This window comes from Silene latifolia, unplaced genomic scaffold, assembly GCF_048544455.1.
Source record: "Silene latifolia isolate original U9 population unplaced genomic scaffold, ASM4854445v1 scaffold_106, whole genome shotgun sequence".
NCBI classification, from domain to species: Eukaryota; Viridiplantae; Streptophyta; class Magnoliopsida; order Caryophyllales; family Caryophyllaceae; genus Silene; species Silene latifolia.
The window spans coordinates 502,471-519,721 of NW_027413125.1; the positions used below are offsets into that span (position 1 = coordinate 502,471).

Below are 17,251 nucleotides of genomic sequence, written 5' to 3' on the forward strand. Positions count from 1 at the left end.
GTGACTCCTTGTGTTAAACAATTGTACTTGTTCTTTAGCCCATGTGACTCGTTGTGTGAACCATTTGTCCTTGTTCATTAACCCTTGTGACTCGTTGTGTGAACCATTTGTCTTATTAGTAAATGTGACTCGTTGTGTGAACTATTTGTTCTTGTTCATTAGTCCTTGTGACTCGTTGTGTTAAACAATTGTACTTGTTCATTTATCCATGTGACTCGTCATGCGAACCAATTGTCCTTGTTCATTACTCCTTGTGACTCGTTGTGTTAAACAATTGTACATGTTCATTACACCATGTGACTCGTTGTGTGATCCATTTGTCCTTGTTCATTAGGTCTTGTTACTAGTTGTGTTAAACAATTATACTTGTTCTTTAGTCCAAGTGACTCGTTGTGTGAACTATTTGTCCTTGTTCATTAGTCCTTGTGACTCGTTGTGTTAAACAATTATACTTGTTCATTAGTCCAAGTGTCTCGTGTGAACCATTTGTCCATGTTCATTAGTCTTTGTGACATGTTGTGTAAACCATTTGTCGTTGTTCATTAGTCCTTGTGACTCGTTGTGTTAAACAATTGTACTTGTTCACTTTTCCATGTGACTCATTGGGTGAACCATTTGTCCTCGTTCATTAGTCCTTGTGACTCGTTGTGTAAACCATTTGTCCTTGTTCTTTAGTCCTTGTGACTCGTTGTGTTAAAATAATTGTACTTGTTCACTAGTCCATGTGACTCATTGTGTGAACTATTTGTCCTTGTTCATTAGTTCTTGTGACTTCTTGTGTTAAACAATTAGACTAGTTCATTAGTCCATGTGACTCGTTGTGTGAACCATTTGTCCTTGTTCAATAGTCTTTGTTACTCGTTGTGTGAACGGTTTGTCCTTGTTCATTAGTCCTTGTGACTCGTTGTGTGAACCATTTGTCCTTGTTCATTAGTCCTTGTGACTCGTTGATTGTACTTGTTCATTAGTCCATGTGATTCGTTGTGTGAACCATTTGTCCTTATTCATTAGCTTTTGTGACTCATTGTGTGATCCATTTGTCCTTGTTTATTAGTAAATGTGACTCGTTGTGTAAACCATTTGTTCTTGTTCATTAGTCCTTGTGACTCCGTGTGTTAAACAATTGTACTTGTTCATTAGCCCTTGTGACTCGTTGTGTGAACCATTTGTCCTTGTTCGTTGGCCCTTGTGACTCGTTGTGTTTAACAATTGTATTTGTTCATTAGTCCATGTGACTCGTGGTGTGAGCCATTTGTCCTTGTTCATTAGTCCTTGTGACTCGTTGTGTTAAACAATTGTAATTGTGCATTAGTCCATGGGACTCGTTGTGTGAACCATTTATCTTTGTTCATTAGTCCTTGCGACTCGTTGTGTTAAACAATTGTACTTATTCATTAGTCCATGTGACTCGTTGTGTGAACCATTTCTCGTTTTTCATTAGCCCTTGTGACTTGTTGTGTTAAACAATTGAATTTGTTCATTAGTCCATATGACTCGTGGTATGAGCCATTTGTCCTTGTTCATTAGCCCTTGTGACTCGTTAGGTTAAACAATTGTAATTGTGCATTAGTCCATGTGACTCGTTGTGTGAACCATTTATCTTTGTTCATTAGTCCTTGCGACTCGTTGTGTTAAACAATTGTACTTGTCAATTAGTCCTTGTGACTCGTTGTGTGAACTATTTGTTCTTGTTCATTAGTCTTCGTTACTCATTATGTTAAACAGTTGTAATTGTCCATTAGTCCATGTGACTCGTTGTGTGAACCATTTGTCCTTGTTCATTAGTTCTTGTGACTCCTTGTGTTAAACAATTGTACTTGTTCTTTAGTCCATGTGACTCGTTGTGGGAACCATTTGTCCTTGTTCATTAACCCTTGTGACTCGTTGTGTGAACCATTTGTCCTTGTTTATTAGTAAATGTGACTCGTTGTGTGAACTATTTGTCCTTGTTCATTAGTCCTTGTGACTCGTTGTGTTAAACAATTGTACTTGTTCATTTATCCATGTGACTCGTTGTGCGAACCAATTGTCCTTGTTCATTACTCCTTGTGACTCGTTGTGTTAAACAATTGTACATGTTCATTACACCATGTGACTCGTTGTGTGATCCATTTGTCCTTGTTCATTAGGTCTTGTCACTAGTTGTGTTAAACAATTATACTTGTTCTTTAGTCCAAGTGACTCGTTGTGTGAACTATTTGTCCTTGTTCATTAGTCCTTGTGACTCGTTGTGTTAAACAATTATACTTGTTCATTAGTCCAAGTGTCTCGTGTGAACCATTTGTCCATGTTCATTAGTCCTTGTGACATGTTGTGTAAACCATTTGTCGTTGTTCATTAGTCCTTGTGACTCGTTGTGTTAAACAATTGTACTTGTTCACTTTTCCATGTGACTCATTGGGTGAACCATTTGTCCTCGTTCATTAGTCCTTGTGACTCGTTGTGTAAACCATTTGTCCTTGTTCTTTAGTCCTTGTGACTCGTTGTGTTAAAATAATTGTACTTGTTCACTAGTCCATGTGACTCATTGTGTGAACTATTTGTCCTTGTTCATTAGCCCTTGTGACTTGTTGTGTGAACAATTTATCCTTGTTTATTAGTAAATGTGACTCGTTGTGTGAACCATTTGTCCTTGTTCATTAGTCTTCGTGACTCGTTATGTTAAGCAATTGTAATTGTTCATTAGTCCATGTGACTCGTTGTGTGAACCATTTGTCCTTGTTCATTAGTCTTCGTGACTCGTTATGTGAAGCAATTGTAATTGTTCATTAGTCCATGTGACTCGTTGTGTGAACCATTTGTCTTTGTTCATTAGTTCTTGTGACTTCTTGTGTTAAACAATTAGACTAGTTCATTAGTCCATGTGACTCGTTGTGTGAACCATTTGTCCTTGTTCAATAGTCTTTGTTACTCATTGTGTGAACGGTTTGTCCTTGTTCATTAGTCCTTGTGACTCGTTGTGTGAACCATTTGTCCTTGTTCATTAGTCCTTGTGACTCGTTGATTGTACTTGTTCATTAGTCCATGTGATTCGTTGTGTGAACCATTTGTCCTTATTCATTAGCTTTTGTGACTCATTGTGTGATCCATTTGTCCTTGTTTATTAGTAAATGTGACTCGTTGTGTAAACCATTTGTTCTTGTTCATTAGTCCTTGTGACTCCGTGTGTTAAACAATTGTACTTGTTCATTAGTCCATGTGACTCGTTGTGTGAACCATTTGTCCTTGTTCGTTAGCCCTTGTGACTCGTTGTGTTTAACAATTGTATTTGTTCATTAGTCCATGTGACTCGTGGTGTGAGCCATTTGTCCTTGTTCATTAGTCCTTGTGACTCGTTGTGTTAAACAATTGTAATTGTGCGTTAGTCCATGGGACTCGTTGTGTGAACCATTTATCTTTGTTCATTAGTCCTTGCGACTCGTTGTGTTAACCAATTGTACTTATTCATTAGTCCATGTGACTCGTTGTGTGAACCATTTCTCCTTGTTCATTAGCCCTTGTGACTCGTTGTGTTAAACAATTGAATTTGTTCATTAGTCCATATGACTCGTGGTATGAGCCATTTGTCCTTGTTCATTAGCCCTTGCGACTCGTTGTGTTAAACAATTGTACTTGTCAATTAGTCCTTGTGACTCGTTGTGTGAACTATTTGTTCTTGTTCATTAGTCTTCGTGACTCGTTATGTTAAACAGTTGTAATTGTCCATTAGTCCATGTGACTCGTTGTGTGAACCATTTGTCCTTGTTCTTTAGTTCTTGTGACTCCTTGTGTTAAACAATTGTACTTGTTCTTTAGCCCATGTGACTCGTTGTGTGAACCATTTGTCCTTGTTCATTAACCCTTGTGACTCGTTGTGTGAACCATTTGTCTTATTAGTAAATGTGACTCGTTGTGTGAACTATTTGTCCTTGTTCATTAGTCCTTGTGACTCGTTGTGTTAAACAATTGTACTTGTTCATTTATCCATGTGACTCGTTGTGCGAACCAATTGTCCTTGTTCATTACTCCTTGTGACTCGTTGTGTTAAACAATTGTACATGTTCATTACACCATGTGACTCGTTGTGTGATCCATTTGTCCTTGTTCATTAGGTCTTGTTACTAGTTGTGTTAAACAATTATACTTGTTCTTTAGTCCAAGTGACTCGTTGTGTGAACTATTTGTCCTTGTTCATTAGTCCTTGTGACTCGTTGTGTTAAACAATTATACTTGTTCATTAGTCCAAGTGTCTCGTGTGAACCATTTGTCCATGTTCATTAGTCCTTGTGACATGTTGTGTAAACCATTTGTCGTTGTTCATTAGTCCTTGTGACTCGTTGTGTTAAACAATTGTACTTGTTCACTTTTCCATGTGACTCATTGGGTGAACCATTTGTCCTCGTTCATTAGTCCTTGTGACTCGTTGTGTAAACCATTTGTCCTTGTTCTTTAGTCCTTGTGACTCGTTGTGTTAAAATAATTGTACTTGTTCACTAGTCCATCTGACTCATTGTGTGAACTATTTGTCCTTGTTCATTAGTTCTTGTGACTTCTTGTGTTAAACAATTAGACTAGTTCATTAGTCCATGTGACTCGTTGTGTGAACCATTTGTCCTTGTTCAATAGTCTTTGTTACTCGTTGTGTGAACGGTTTGTCCTTGTTCATTAGTCCTTGTGACTCGTTGTGTGAACCATTTGTCCTTGTTCATTAGTCCTTGTGACTCGTTGATTGTACTTGTTCATTAGTCCATGTGATTCGTTGTGTGAACCATTTGTCCTTATTCATTAGCTTTTGTGACTCATTGTGTGATCCATTTGTCCTTGTTTATTAGTAAATGTGACTCGTTGTGTAAACCATTTGTTCTTGTTCATTAGTCCTTGTGACTCCGTGTGTTAAACAATTGTACTTGTTCATTAGCCCTTGTGACTCGTTGTGTGAACCATTTGTCCTTGTTCGTTGGCCCTTGTGACTCGTTGTGTTTAACAATTGTATTTGTTCATTAGTCCATGTGACTCGTGGTGTGAGCCATTTGTCCTTGTTCATTAGTCCTTGTGACTCGTTGTGTTAAACAATTGTAATTGTGCATTAGTCCATGGGACTCGTTGTGTGAACCATTTATCTTTGTTCATTAGTCCTTGCGACTCGTTGTGTTAAACAATTGTACTTATTCATTAGTCCATGTGACTCGTTGTGTGAACCATTTCTCGTTGTTCATTAGCCCTTGTGACTCGTTGTGTTAAACAATTGAATTTGTTCATTAGTCCATATGACTCGTGGTATGAGCCATTTGTCCTTGTTCATTAGCCCTTGTGACTCGTTGTGTTAAACAATTGTAATTGTGCATTAGTCTATGTGACTCGTTGTGTGAACCATTTATCTTTGTTCATTAGTCCTTGCGACTCGTTGTGTTAAACAATTGTACTTGTCAATTAGTCCTTGTGACTCGTTGTGTGAACTATTTGTTCTTGTTCATTAGTCTTCGTTACTCATTATGTTAAACAGTTGTAATTGTCCATTAGTCCATGTGACTCGTTGTGTGAACCATTTGTCCTTGTTCATTAGTTCTTGTGACTCCTTGTGTTAAACAATTGTACTTGTTCTTTAGTCCATGTGACTCGTTGTGGGAACCATTTGTCCTTGTTCATTAACCCTTGTGACTCGTTGTGTGAACCATTTGTCCTTGTTTATTAGTAAATGTGACTCGTTGTGTGAACTATTTGTCCTTGTTCATTAGTCCTTGTGACTCGTTGTGTTAAACAATTGTACTTGTTCATTTATCCATGTGACTCAGCGAACCAATTGTCCTTGTTCATTACTCCTTGTGACTCGTTGTGTTAAACAATTGTACATGTTCATTACACCATGTGACTCGTTGTGTGATCCATTTGTCCTTGTTCATTAGGTCTTGTCACTAGTTGTGTTAAACAATTATACTTGTTCTTTAGTCCAAGTGACTTGTTGTGTGAACTATTTGTCCTTGTTCATTAGTCCTTGTGACTCGTTGTGTTAAACAATTATACTTGTTCATTAGTCCAAGTGTCTCGTGTGAACCATTTGTCCATGTTCATTAGTCCTTGTGACATGTTGTGTAAACCATTTGTCGTTGTTCATTAGTCCTTGTGACTCGTTGTGTTAAACAATTGTACTTGTTCACTTTTCCATGTGACTCATTGGGTGAACCATTTGTCCTCGTTCATTAGTCCTTGTGACTCGTTGTGTAAACCATTTGTCCTTGTTCTTTAGTCCTTGTGACTCGTTGTGTTAAAATAATTGTACTTGTTCACTAGTCCATGTGACTCATTGTGTGAACTATTTGTCCTTGTTCATTAGCCCTTGTGACTTGTTGTGTGAACAATTTATCCTTGTTTATTAGTAAATGTGACTCGTTGTGTGAACCATTTGTCCTTGTTCATTAGTCTTCGTGACTCGTTATGTTAAGCAATTGTAATTGTTCATTAGTCCATGTGACTCGTTGTGTGAACCATTTGTCCTTGTTCATTAGTCTTCGTGACTCGTTATGTGAAGCAATTGTAATTGTTCATTAGTCCATGTGACTCGTTGTGTGAACCATTTGTCTTTGTTCATTAGTTCTTGTGACTTCTTGTGTTAAACAATTAGACTAGTTCATTAGTCCATGTGACTCGTTGTGTGAACCATTTGTCCTTGTTCAATAGTCTTTGTTACTCGTTATGTGAACGGTTTGTGACGCGGATATGGACCCCATGGAAGAAGTTGTACTCGACATAGAGCACCAATCAAAACCAGGCCCAAATAACACATTTTTTATGCATGAAAATTGGATGGGTTTGCGTAAAAGAGAGGTATTATGCGCGGTTGAAGCTCGAGATCCGCACACCCCTTGAAGCCGTGTGGGAACAAAAGAAAATCAAATGGGAACAAGGGGGAAGGGCCGAATGTGGCGGCACCAAGGGAGAGGAATTCTAAGTTTAGATTTTTGCATTTTTCAACATAGTTTGAATAAAAGGTCTAGGTTGTAAGTTCCATGCACCTAATCATCCTAGAACTTACAACTAGCATTTAATGCTTTGCTTGGAGGCCAAGGACTTTTTACTATAAAAGGACCTAGCCTCCCTCATTTGTAATCATCAAAAAGTTGAAGTAAAAACATTTTAGAGAGAGAAACTTGGTGGTTTCAATCTTTTTCCAAAGAGTCGAGGCTTTCGAATCTTGCCTTAAACTAAGGACGTGCTCTCAGATTTGAGATTGAGTTGCTTGACGCGTTTCGAGTAATTCCCCATTGTTATCACTATAGGTCTAGTGATACCAAATATCCCATTGTTTTCGATCTCTTCTCAAGGAATCGAAACAAATATCCTTTATCTTTTGCACAACAAAAACTCAAAAACAAAACAATTAAGTCTTCCGCTACGTATACGCATCAAATGGTATCAGAGCTTCGGCTCTTGATCACCCCAAAAAAATCAAGACGGTCCTAAGGAGGTCCCAATCAGTTGATAGTTGAATATCCAACGCGCTTGGTATTCAAAGATTAAACTCGGCGAGGTAGTTGAGGTTTAATCGGTTGGATCTTGAAGGCACGAATTGAGCAAAAAAAAAAAAAAAAAAAAAAACGAAAATCACTGTTCACGGTACTGTTCACTGACAAAAAAAAAAAAAAAAAAAAAAACTTCCTTCTTTTTTCAAAACTCAAAACCCCAATCACCAAACATGAACTTCGACGATCCAAACTTTCTCAAGGATCTTCAAAAGGCCTTAAAGAATTTACAAGAACACGATCCCAAATGGCATCCTAGACGTGAACGAGTCATTGACGAGTTCAAAATGAGTGAACTACCCGAGTTCACAGGAAGCACGGATCCCGAGTCTTACCTTGAATGGGAAAGACAAATAGATCGGATGTTTGATTTTAAGGGACTTGATGATGAACAGAGCTGCAAGTACGCCATTTTGAAATTAAGAAATGGGGCTTCATTATGGTATGAAAGCCTTAAGACCAAAAGAGTTCGAGCCGGAAAGTCAAAAATAACATCATGGCACGTGCTTAAACTCAAATTACGGAAAAGATATGTACCCGCCACCCATAGGCTTACAACCTATCGTAAGATCACCGATCTTACCCAAGGAAGGCTAAGTGTCCTGGAATACATCAACGAATTTGAGAATCTAGCCTTAATGGGAGACTTGGTGGAAGATGAAGACATAAGGATGGCACGATTCCTACGAGGTCTAAACCGCAACATCGCCCATGTTGTCGAGTTACAGAATTACTCAGATTTCGATACCTTGTGTAGTATGTGTCTCAAAGTGGAGGCGCAAGGAAAGACGAAGGTGGCAACCACCTATGGTGAGAATAGCCGGACTTGGAAAAATGAGAACAACCCAAGGACAAGCACAACGGGAAACACCACCGATCCCAAGACGACTCCTACCCCCAGTGCTGCTATCAAACCACCCGCCTCAAAGGAGAATAGCTACACGCAGATTCGGTGTTTTAAATGTCAAGGGTTTGGGCATTTCAAAAATGCGTGCCCTAATCAGCGAACCATCACACTAAGAGAGGCCGTGAATTGTCGTGATGAACTGTTCGAAGAAGAGGAAAGAACTAAGGGTATTTTTAATTTAGATGGAGATGAGGAAGAGGCACCCACCGGGAACGCCGAAGATTACGTCGCTCCTAGTTATGATTGCAATTTGGTTCTCCGAGCCCTGCAAGCTCAAACGTCGTCCATTGAAACAGAGCAACGAAGTCAAATATTCCACACCAAATGCCAAGTGAAGGACAAATGGTGTAGCCTAATCATTGACGGAGGCAGTTGCACCAACGTCGCCTCAAAGGAGATGGTGGAAAAATTGAAACTACCCACGACACCTCACCCAAAACCTTACGCCCTGCATTGGCTGGATGACGAGAATAAAGTGAAAATCACTAAGCAAGTAAAGGTGACACTAACCATGGGATCTTACAACGACGACATCCTCTGCGATGTTGTGCCAATGGATGCATGTCATGTCCTATTAGGACGACCCTGGCAATATGACCGGGATGTGGTGCATCGCGGTCGAAGCAACGAGTACGAGTTGGTAAGTAAGGGAAAAAGAATTGTCCTAAAACCAATGGCGCCAGGAGAAGTACGTTCTATGAGTGCCAAACGTAGAACGACTACTAGCATGACCATGCTCGCTAGTGAGAAAGAAGTGGACGAGGCCATTGTCAATGGCAACCAGGTTTACCTAATGGTGGTCAATGAAATGCCTAGCAATGAAAGCAAGGATGGACGATTAATCTCGCTCTTGGAAGAATTCAAGGATGTTTTCCCCGAAGAATTACCCGCTGGGTTACCACCTATTCGTGGGATCGAACACCAAATCGACCTCCTGCCCGGAGCTCCTTTGCCAAACAAAGCCGCCTATCGGTGCAACCCGATGGAGACCAAGGAGTTACAACGTCAAATCGAAGAGTTAATGGAACGAGGCTATGTACGTGAGAGCATGAGCCCATGTGCCGTTCCTACACTACTTGTTCCAAAGAAGGATGGAACGTGGCGAATGTGCATCGATAGCCGAGCCGTGAACAACATCACTATCAAGTATCGGTTTCCAATTCCGAGGCTTGATGATATGCTCGATGAGTTACATGGAGCCGAGATCTTCTCTAAAGTGGATTTGAGGAGTGGTTATCACCAAATTCGGATGAGAGAAGGGGACGAATGGAAAACTGCGTTTAAAACTAAGCATGGATTATACGAATGGACGGTTATGCCATTCGGCTTGACAAACGCTCCAAGTACCTTTATGCGGCTCATGAACGAGGTACTCAAGCCTTTCATAGGCAGATTCGTAGTCGTTTACTTGGACGATATCTTGATCTCTGATCGGAGCAAGGATGATCACTTCCAACATCTTCGTAAGGTGTTCAACACACTTCGGGAGCAACAACTCTATGGAAAGAAGGAGAAGTGCTCATTCTTAGTCGAGAGCGTTATATTTCTTGGATACAAGGTCTCTAAAGAAGGGGTTTCCGTCGACCAATCCAAGATTGAGGCAATCAAGTCATGGCCTATTCCCAAGACTGTCACGGAAGTCCGATCCTTTCACGGACTTGCTTCATTCTATCGAAGATTCATTCGGGATTTTAGCACCATCGCTAGCCCCATCACTGAATGTACAAAGAAAGGAACCTTCGTATGGACTCAATTTGCTCAAAAGTCATTCGAGACGATTATCCAAAAACTTTGTGAGGCACCATTGTTGGCACTCCCGGATTTCACCCGCCCGTTCAAAGTCGAATGTGACGCAAGCGGTGTTGGAATTGGAGCCGTGTTAGTGCAAGGAAAGCGACCCATCGCTTACTTCTCACGAGAAACCGAACGGGGCCAGGCTCAATTACTCGACTTACGATAAGGAATTCTATGCGATCGTAAGGGCCCTACAACATTGGAGTCATTATCTCCGTCCAAGTCATTTCATCCTGCACTCGGACCACGAATCCTTGAAACATATCAATGGGCAACAAAAGTTGAACTCAAGGCATGCCAAGTGGGTGGAATTTTTGCAATCTTTCCATTTCTCCTCCAAATACAAGACTGGCAAAAGTAACGTGGTGGCCGATGCTCTCTCGCGCCGATATTCATTATTAACGGTGCTCGATATCCGATTCGGGATTCAAGCACTAAAGGAATCCTACGAGAACGATCCCGACTTTGGGGAAATCTTCAAGAATTGCGAAAACGGGGCTCATGAAGAATTCATTACGCAAGACGGTTTTCTTTTCAAAGGAAACAGACTTTGTGTCCCGAAACTCCCGATGCGAGAACTCCTAATTCGAGAAGCCCACGGAGGTGGACTTGGGGGACATTTTGGAGTAAACAAAACTTTGGATATCCTCAAGGAACATTTTTATTGGCCACAGTTGCAAGGAGACGTGCAAGCGATAGTGCGAAAGTGCATCACATGTCACATGGCCAAAAGCAAATTCCAACCCGGGGAGTATGTACCATTGCCTATCCCGTGCCGACCTTGGGAAGATATATCCATGGATTTCATCGTGGCATTACCGCGAACACAGAGAGGCAAAGATGCGATCATGGTAGTGGTCGATCGATTCTCAAAGATGGCCCATTTTATCGCCTGTCACAAAACTGATGACGCCAGCAATGTGGCGGACTTGTATTTTCGGGAAGTCTTACGACTCCACGGGATCCCAAGAACAATCGTTTCCGATCGAGATTCCAAATTCCTAAGCTACTTCTGGAAAACGTTATGGAAAAGGGTGGGAACCAAGCTTTTGTTCAGCACTTCTCATCACCCCCAGACGGACGGACAAACAGAGGTCACGAATCGCACTTTGGGAACGATCTTTGCGAAGTCCGGTGAGTAAAACAGAAAGATTGGGATTTGAAACTCGCGCACGCGGAGTTCGCTTATAACCGCTCCCCAACTTACGCAACAAGGCACTCCCCATTTGAGGTCGTATATGGTATAAATCCGTATTTACCACTAGACCTCATTCCCCTACCCAAGGATGAAATCATACACAAGGATGCGGAATCCAAATTGAAATCAATGATCAAACTACATGATCAAGTCAGGGCAAGAATTGAGAAAATTAATGAAATGTACAAGCGCAAGGCAAACAAAACCCGTCGCCCAAGATCTTTCAAGCGAAGGAGACCTCGTGTGGTTACACTTAAGGAAGGAGCGTTTTCCAAACAAACGCAAAAACAAACTCATGCCGCGAGCAGAAGGTCCCTACAAGGTAATATCAAAGGTAGGCGACAACGCATACAAGATCGAGTTACCCGGAGAGTATGGGGTACACGCCACTTTCAACGTCGGGGATCTATCTCCTTACATTGACGATGATGGAATCAAGGAATTGAGGGCAATTCCTTTTCAAGAGGGAGGAGATGACGCGGATATGGACCCCATGGAAGAAGTTGTACTCGACATAGAGCACCAATCAAAACCAGGCCCAAATAACACATTTTTTATGCATGAAAATTGGATGGGTTTGCGTAAAAGAGAGGTATTATGCGCGGTTGAAGCTCGAGATCCGCACACCCCTTGAAGCCGTGTGGGAACAAAAGAAAATTAAATGGGAACAAGGGGGAAGGGCCGAATGTGGCGGCACCAAGGGAGAGGAATTCTAAGTTTAGATTTTTGCATTTTTCAACATAGTTTGAATAAAAGGTCTAGGTTGTAAGTTCCATGCACCTAATCATCCTAGAACTTACAACTAGCATTTAATGCTTTGCTTGGAGGCCAAGGACTTTTTACTATAAAAGGACCTAGCCTCCCTCATTTGTAATCATCAAAAAGTTGAAGTAAAAACATTTTAGAGAGAGAAACTTGGTGGTTTCAATCTTTTTCCAAAGAGTCGAGGCTTTCGAATCTTGCCTTAAACTAAGGACGTGCTCCATGATTTGAGATTGAGTTGCTTGACGCGTTTGAGTAATTCCCCATTGTTATCACTATAGGTCTAGTGATACCAAATATCCCATTGTTTTCGATCTCTTCTCAAGGAATCGAAACAAATATCCTTTATCTTTTGCACAACAAAAACTCAAAAACAAAACAATTAAGTCTTCCGCTACGTATACGCATCAGTTTGTCCTTGTTCATTAGTCCTTGTGACTCGTTGTGTGAACCATTTGTCCTTGTTCATTAGTCCTTGTGACTCGTTGATTGTACTTGTTCATTAGTCCATGTGATTCGTTGTGTGAACCATTTGTCCTTATTCATTAGCTTTTGTGACTCATTGTGTGATCCATTTGTCCTTGTTTATTAGTAAATGTGACTCGTTGTGTAAACCATTTTTTCTTGTTCATTAGTCCTTGTGACTCCGTGTGTTAAACAATTGTACTTGTTCATTAGTCCATGTGACTCGTTGTGTGAACCATTTGTCCTTGTTCGTTAGCCCTTGTGACTCGTTGTGTTTAACAATTGTATTTGTTCATTAGTCCATGTGACTCGTGGTGTGAGCCATTTGTCCTTGTTCATTAGTCCTTGTGACTCGTTGTGTTAAACAATTGTAATTGTGCATTAGTCCATGGGACTCGTTGTGTGAACCATTTATCTTTGTTCATTAGTCCTTGCGACTCGTTGTGTTAAACAATTGTACTTATTCATTAGTCCATGTGACTCGTTGTGTGAACCATTTCTCGTTGTTCATTAGCCCTTGTGACTCGTTGTGTTAAACAATTGAATTTGTTCATTAGTCCATATGACTCGTGGTATGAGCCATTTGTCCTTGTTCATTAGCCCTTGTGACTCGTTGTGTTAAACAATTGTAATTGTGCATTAGTCCATGTGACTCGTTGTGTGAACCATTTATCTTTGTTCATTAGTCCTTGCGACTCGTTGTGTTAAACAATTGTACTTGTCAATTAGTCCTTGTGACTCGTTGTGTGAACTATTTGTTCTTGTTCATTAGTCTTCGTGACTCGTTATGTTAAACGATTTTGTAATTGTCCATTAGTCCATGTGACTCGTTGTGTGAACCATTTGTCCTTGTTCTTTAGTTCTTGTGACTCCTTGTGTTAAACAATTGTACTTGTTCTTTAGCCCATGTGACTCGTTGTGTGAACCATTTGTCCTTGTTCATTAACCCTTGTGACTCGTTGTGTGAACCATTTGTCTTATTAGTAAATGTGACTCGTTGTGTGAACTATTTGTCCTTGTTCATTAGTCCTTGTGACTCGTTGTGTTAAACAATTGTACTTGTTCATTTATCCATGTGACTCGTTGTGCGAACCAATTGTCCTTGTTCATTACTCCTTGTGACTCGTTGTGTTAAACAATTGTACATGTTCATTACACCATGTGACTCGTTGTGTGATCCATTTGTCCTTGTTCATTAGGTCTTGTCACTAGTTGTGTTAAACAATTATACTTGTTCTTTAGTCCAAGTGACTCGTTGTGTGAACTATTTGTCCTTGTTCATTAGTCCTTGTGACTCGTTGTGTTAAACAATTATACTTGTTCATTAGTCCAAGTGTCTCGTGTGAACCATTTGTCCATGTTCATTAGTCCTTGTGACATGTTGTGTAAACCATTTGTCGTTGTTCATTAGTCCTTGTGACTCGTTGTGTTAAACAATTGTACTTGTTCACTTTTCCATGTGACTCATTGGGTGAACCATTTGTCCTCGTTCATTAGTCCTTGTGACTCGTTGTGTAAACCATTTGTCCTTGTTCTTTAGTCCTTGTGACTCGTTGTGTTAAAATAATTGTACTTGTTCACTAGTCCATGTGACTCATTGTGTGAACTATTTGTCCTTGTTCATTAGCCCTTGTGACTTGTTGTGTGAACAATTTATCCTTGTTTATTAGTAAATGTGACTCGTTGTGTGAACCATTTGTCCTTGTTCATTAGTCTTCGTGACTCGTTATGTTAAGCAATTGTAATTGTTCATTAGTCCATGTGACTCGTTGTGTGAACCATTTGTCCTTGTTCATTAGTCTTCGTGACTCGTTATGTGAAGCAATTGTAATTGTTAATTAGTCCATGTGACTCGTTGTGTGAACCATTTGTCTTTGTTCATTAGTTCTTGTGACTTCTTGTGTTAAACAATTAGACTAGTTCATTAGTCCATGTGACTCGTTGTGTGAACCATTTGTCCTTGTTCAATAGTCTTTGTTACTCGTTGTGTGAACGGTTTGTCCTTTTTCATTAGTCCTTGTGACTCGTTGTGTGAACCATTTGTCCTTGTTCATTAGTCCTTGTGACACGTTGATTGTACTTGTTCATTAGTCCATGTGATTCGTTGTGTGAACCATTTGTCCTTATTCATTAGCTTTTGTGACTCATTGTGTGATCCATTTGTCCTTGTTTATTAGTAAATGTGACTCGTTGTGTAAACCATTTGTTCTTGTTCATTAGTCCTTGTGACTCCGTGTGTTAAACAATTGTACTTGTTCATTAGTCCATGTGACTCGTTGTGTGAACCATTTGTCCTTGTTCGTTAGCCCTTGTGACTCGTTGTGTTTAACAATTGTATTTGTTCATTAGTCCATGTGACTCGTGGTGTGAGCCATTTGTCCTTGTTCATTAGTCCTTGTGACTCGTTGTGTTAAACAATTGTAATTGTGCATTAGTCCATGGGACTCGTTGTGTGAACCATTTATCTTTGTTCATTAGTCCTTGCGACTCGTTGTGTTAACCAATTGTACTTATTCATTAGTCCATGTGACTCGTTGTGTGAACCATTTCTCCTTGTTCATTAGCCCTTGTGACTCGTTGTGTTAAACAATTGAATTTGTTCATTAGTCCATATGACTCGCGGTATGAGCCATTTGTCCTTGTTCATTAGCCCTTGTGACTAGTTGTGTTAAACAATTGTAATTGTGCATTAGTCCATGTGACTCGTTGTGTGAACCATTTATCTTTGTTCATTAGTCCTTGCGACTCGTTGTGTTAAACAATTGCACTTGTCAATTAGTCCTTGTGACTCGTTGTGTGAACTATTTGTTCTTGTTCATTAGTCTTCGTGACTCATTATGTTAAACAGTTGTAATTGTCCATTAGTCCATGTGACTCGTTGTGTGAACCATTTGTCCTTGTTCATTAGTTCTTGTGACTCCTTGTGTTAAACAATTGTACTTGTTCTTTAGTCCATGTGACTCGTTGTGGGAACCATTTGTCCTTGTTCATTAACCCTTGTGACTCGTTGTGTGAACCATTTGTCCTTGTTTATTAGTAAATGTGACTCTTTGTGTAAACTATTTGTCCTTGTTCATTAGTCCTTGTGACTCGTTGTGTTAAACAATTGTACTTGTTCATTTATCCATGTGACTCGTTGTGCGAACCAATTGTCCTTGTTCATTACTCCTTGTGACTCGTTGTCTTAAACAATTGTACATGTTCATTACACCATGTGACTCGTTGTGTGATCCATTTGTCCTTGTTCATTAGGTCTTGTCACTAGTTGTGTTAAACAATTATACTTGTTCTTTAGTCCAAGTGACTCGTTGTGTGAACTATTTGTCCTTGTTCATTAGTCCAAGTGCCTCGTGTGAACCATTTATCCTTGTTCATTAGTCCTTGTGACATATTGTCTAAACCATTTGTCGTTGTTCATTAGTCCTTGTGACTCGTTGTGTTAAACAATTGTACTTGTTCACTTGTCCATGTGACTCGTTGGGTGAACCATTTGTCCTCGTTCATTAGTCCTTGTGACTCGTTGTGTTAAACAATTGTACTTGTTCACTTGTCCACGTGACTCGTTGAGTGAACCATTTGTCTTCCTTCATTAGTCCTTGTGACTCGTTGTGTAAACCATTTGTCCTTGTTCTTTAGTCCTTGTGACTCGTTGTGTTAAAATAATTGTACTTGTTCACTAGTCCATGTGACTCATTGTGTGAACTATTTGTCCTTGTTCATTAGCCCTTGTGACTCGTTGTGTGAACAATTTATCCTTGTTTATTAGTAAATGTGACTCGTTGTGTGAACCATTTGTCCTTGTTCATTAGTCTTCGTGACTCGTTATGTTAAGCAATTGTAATTGTTCATTAGTCCATGTGACTCGTTGTGTGAACCATTTGTCCTTGTTCATTAGTCCTTGTGATTCGTTGTGTTAAACAATTGTACTTGTTCATTAGTGCATGTGACTCGTTGTGTGAACCATTTGTCCTTGTTCATTAGTCCTTGTGACTCGTTGTGTAAACCATTTATCCTTGTTCATTAGTCCTTGAGACTCGTTGTGTTAAACAATAATGCTTGTTCACTTGTCCATGTGACTCGTTGAGTGAACCATTTGTCTTCGTTCATTAGTCCTTGTGACTCGTTGTGTAAACCATTTGTCCTTGTTCTTTAGTCCTTGTGACTCGTTGTGTTAAAATAATTGTACTTGTTCACTAGTTCATGTGACTCGTTGTGTGAACTATTTGTCCTTATTCATTAGCCCTTGTGACTCGTTGTGTGAACAATTTATCCTTGTTTATTAGTAAATGTGACTCGTTGTGTGAACCATTTGTCCATGTTCGTCCTTGTGACATGTTGTGTAAACCATTTGTCCTTGTTCATTAGTCCTTGTGACTCGTTGTGTTAAACAATTGTACTTGTTCACTTGTCCACGTGACTCGTTGAGTGAACCATTTGTCTTCCTTCATTAGTCCTTGGAATAAAACTCTAAGAACTCGAAATTGGACAGAATTTGAGTGCTAAAACGATTGCCAAATGCTAAGGATTGAGTATGGGGATATGACCTAAACCAAGCACAAAGCCAAGGTTTAAGACTAAGAGTTGGTTCAAGCACAAAGCAATGAACTTACTCAGCCCCTAGCACTAAGC

General features: G+C 39.9%; 1 protein-coding gene across 1 annotated transcript; it reads left to right on the top strand.

Annotated features, from left to right (window-relative positions):
- The first annotated feature begins 7,669 nt into the window (after positions 1 to 7,669).
- On the top strand, positions 7,670 to 10,363 carry LOC141637408 (uncharacterized). Its single transcript, XM_074446891.1, has one exon. It carries the CDS (start codon positions 7,670 to 7,672, stop codon positions 10,361 to 10,363), a length of 2,694 nt encoding a protein of 897 aa, XP_074302992.1.
- The last annotated feature ends 6,888 nt before the right edge of the window (positions 10,364 to 17,251 follow it).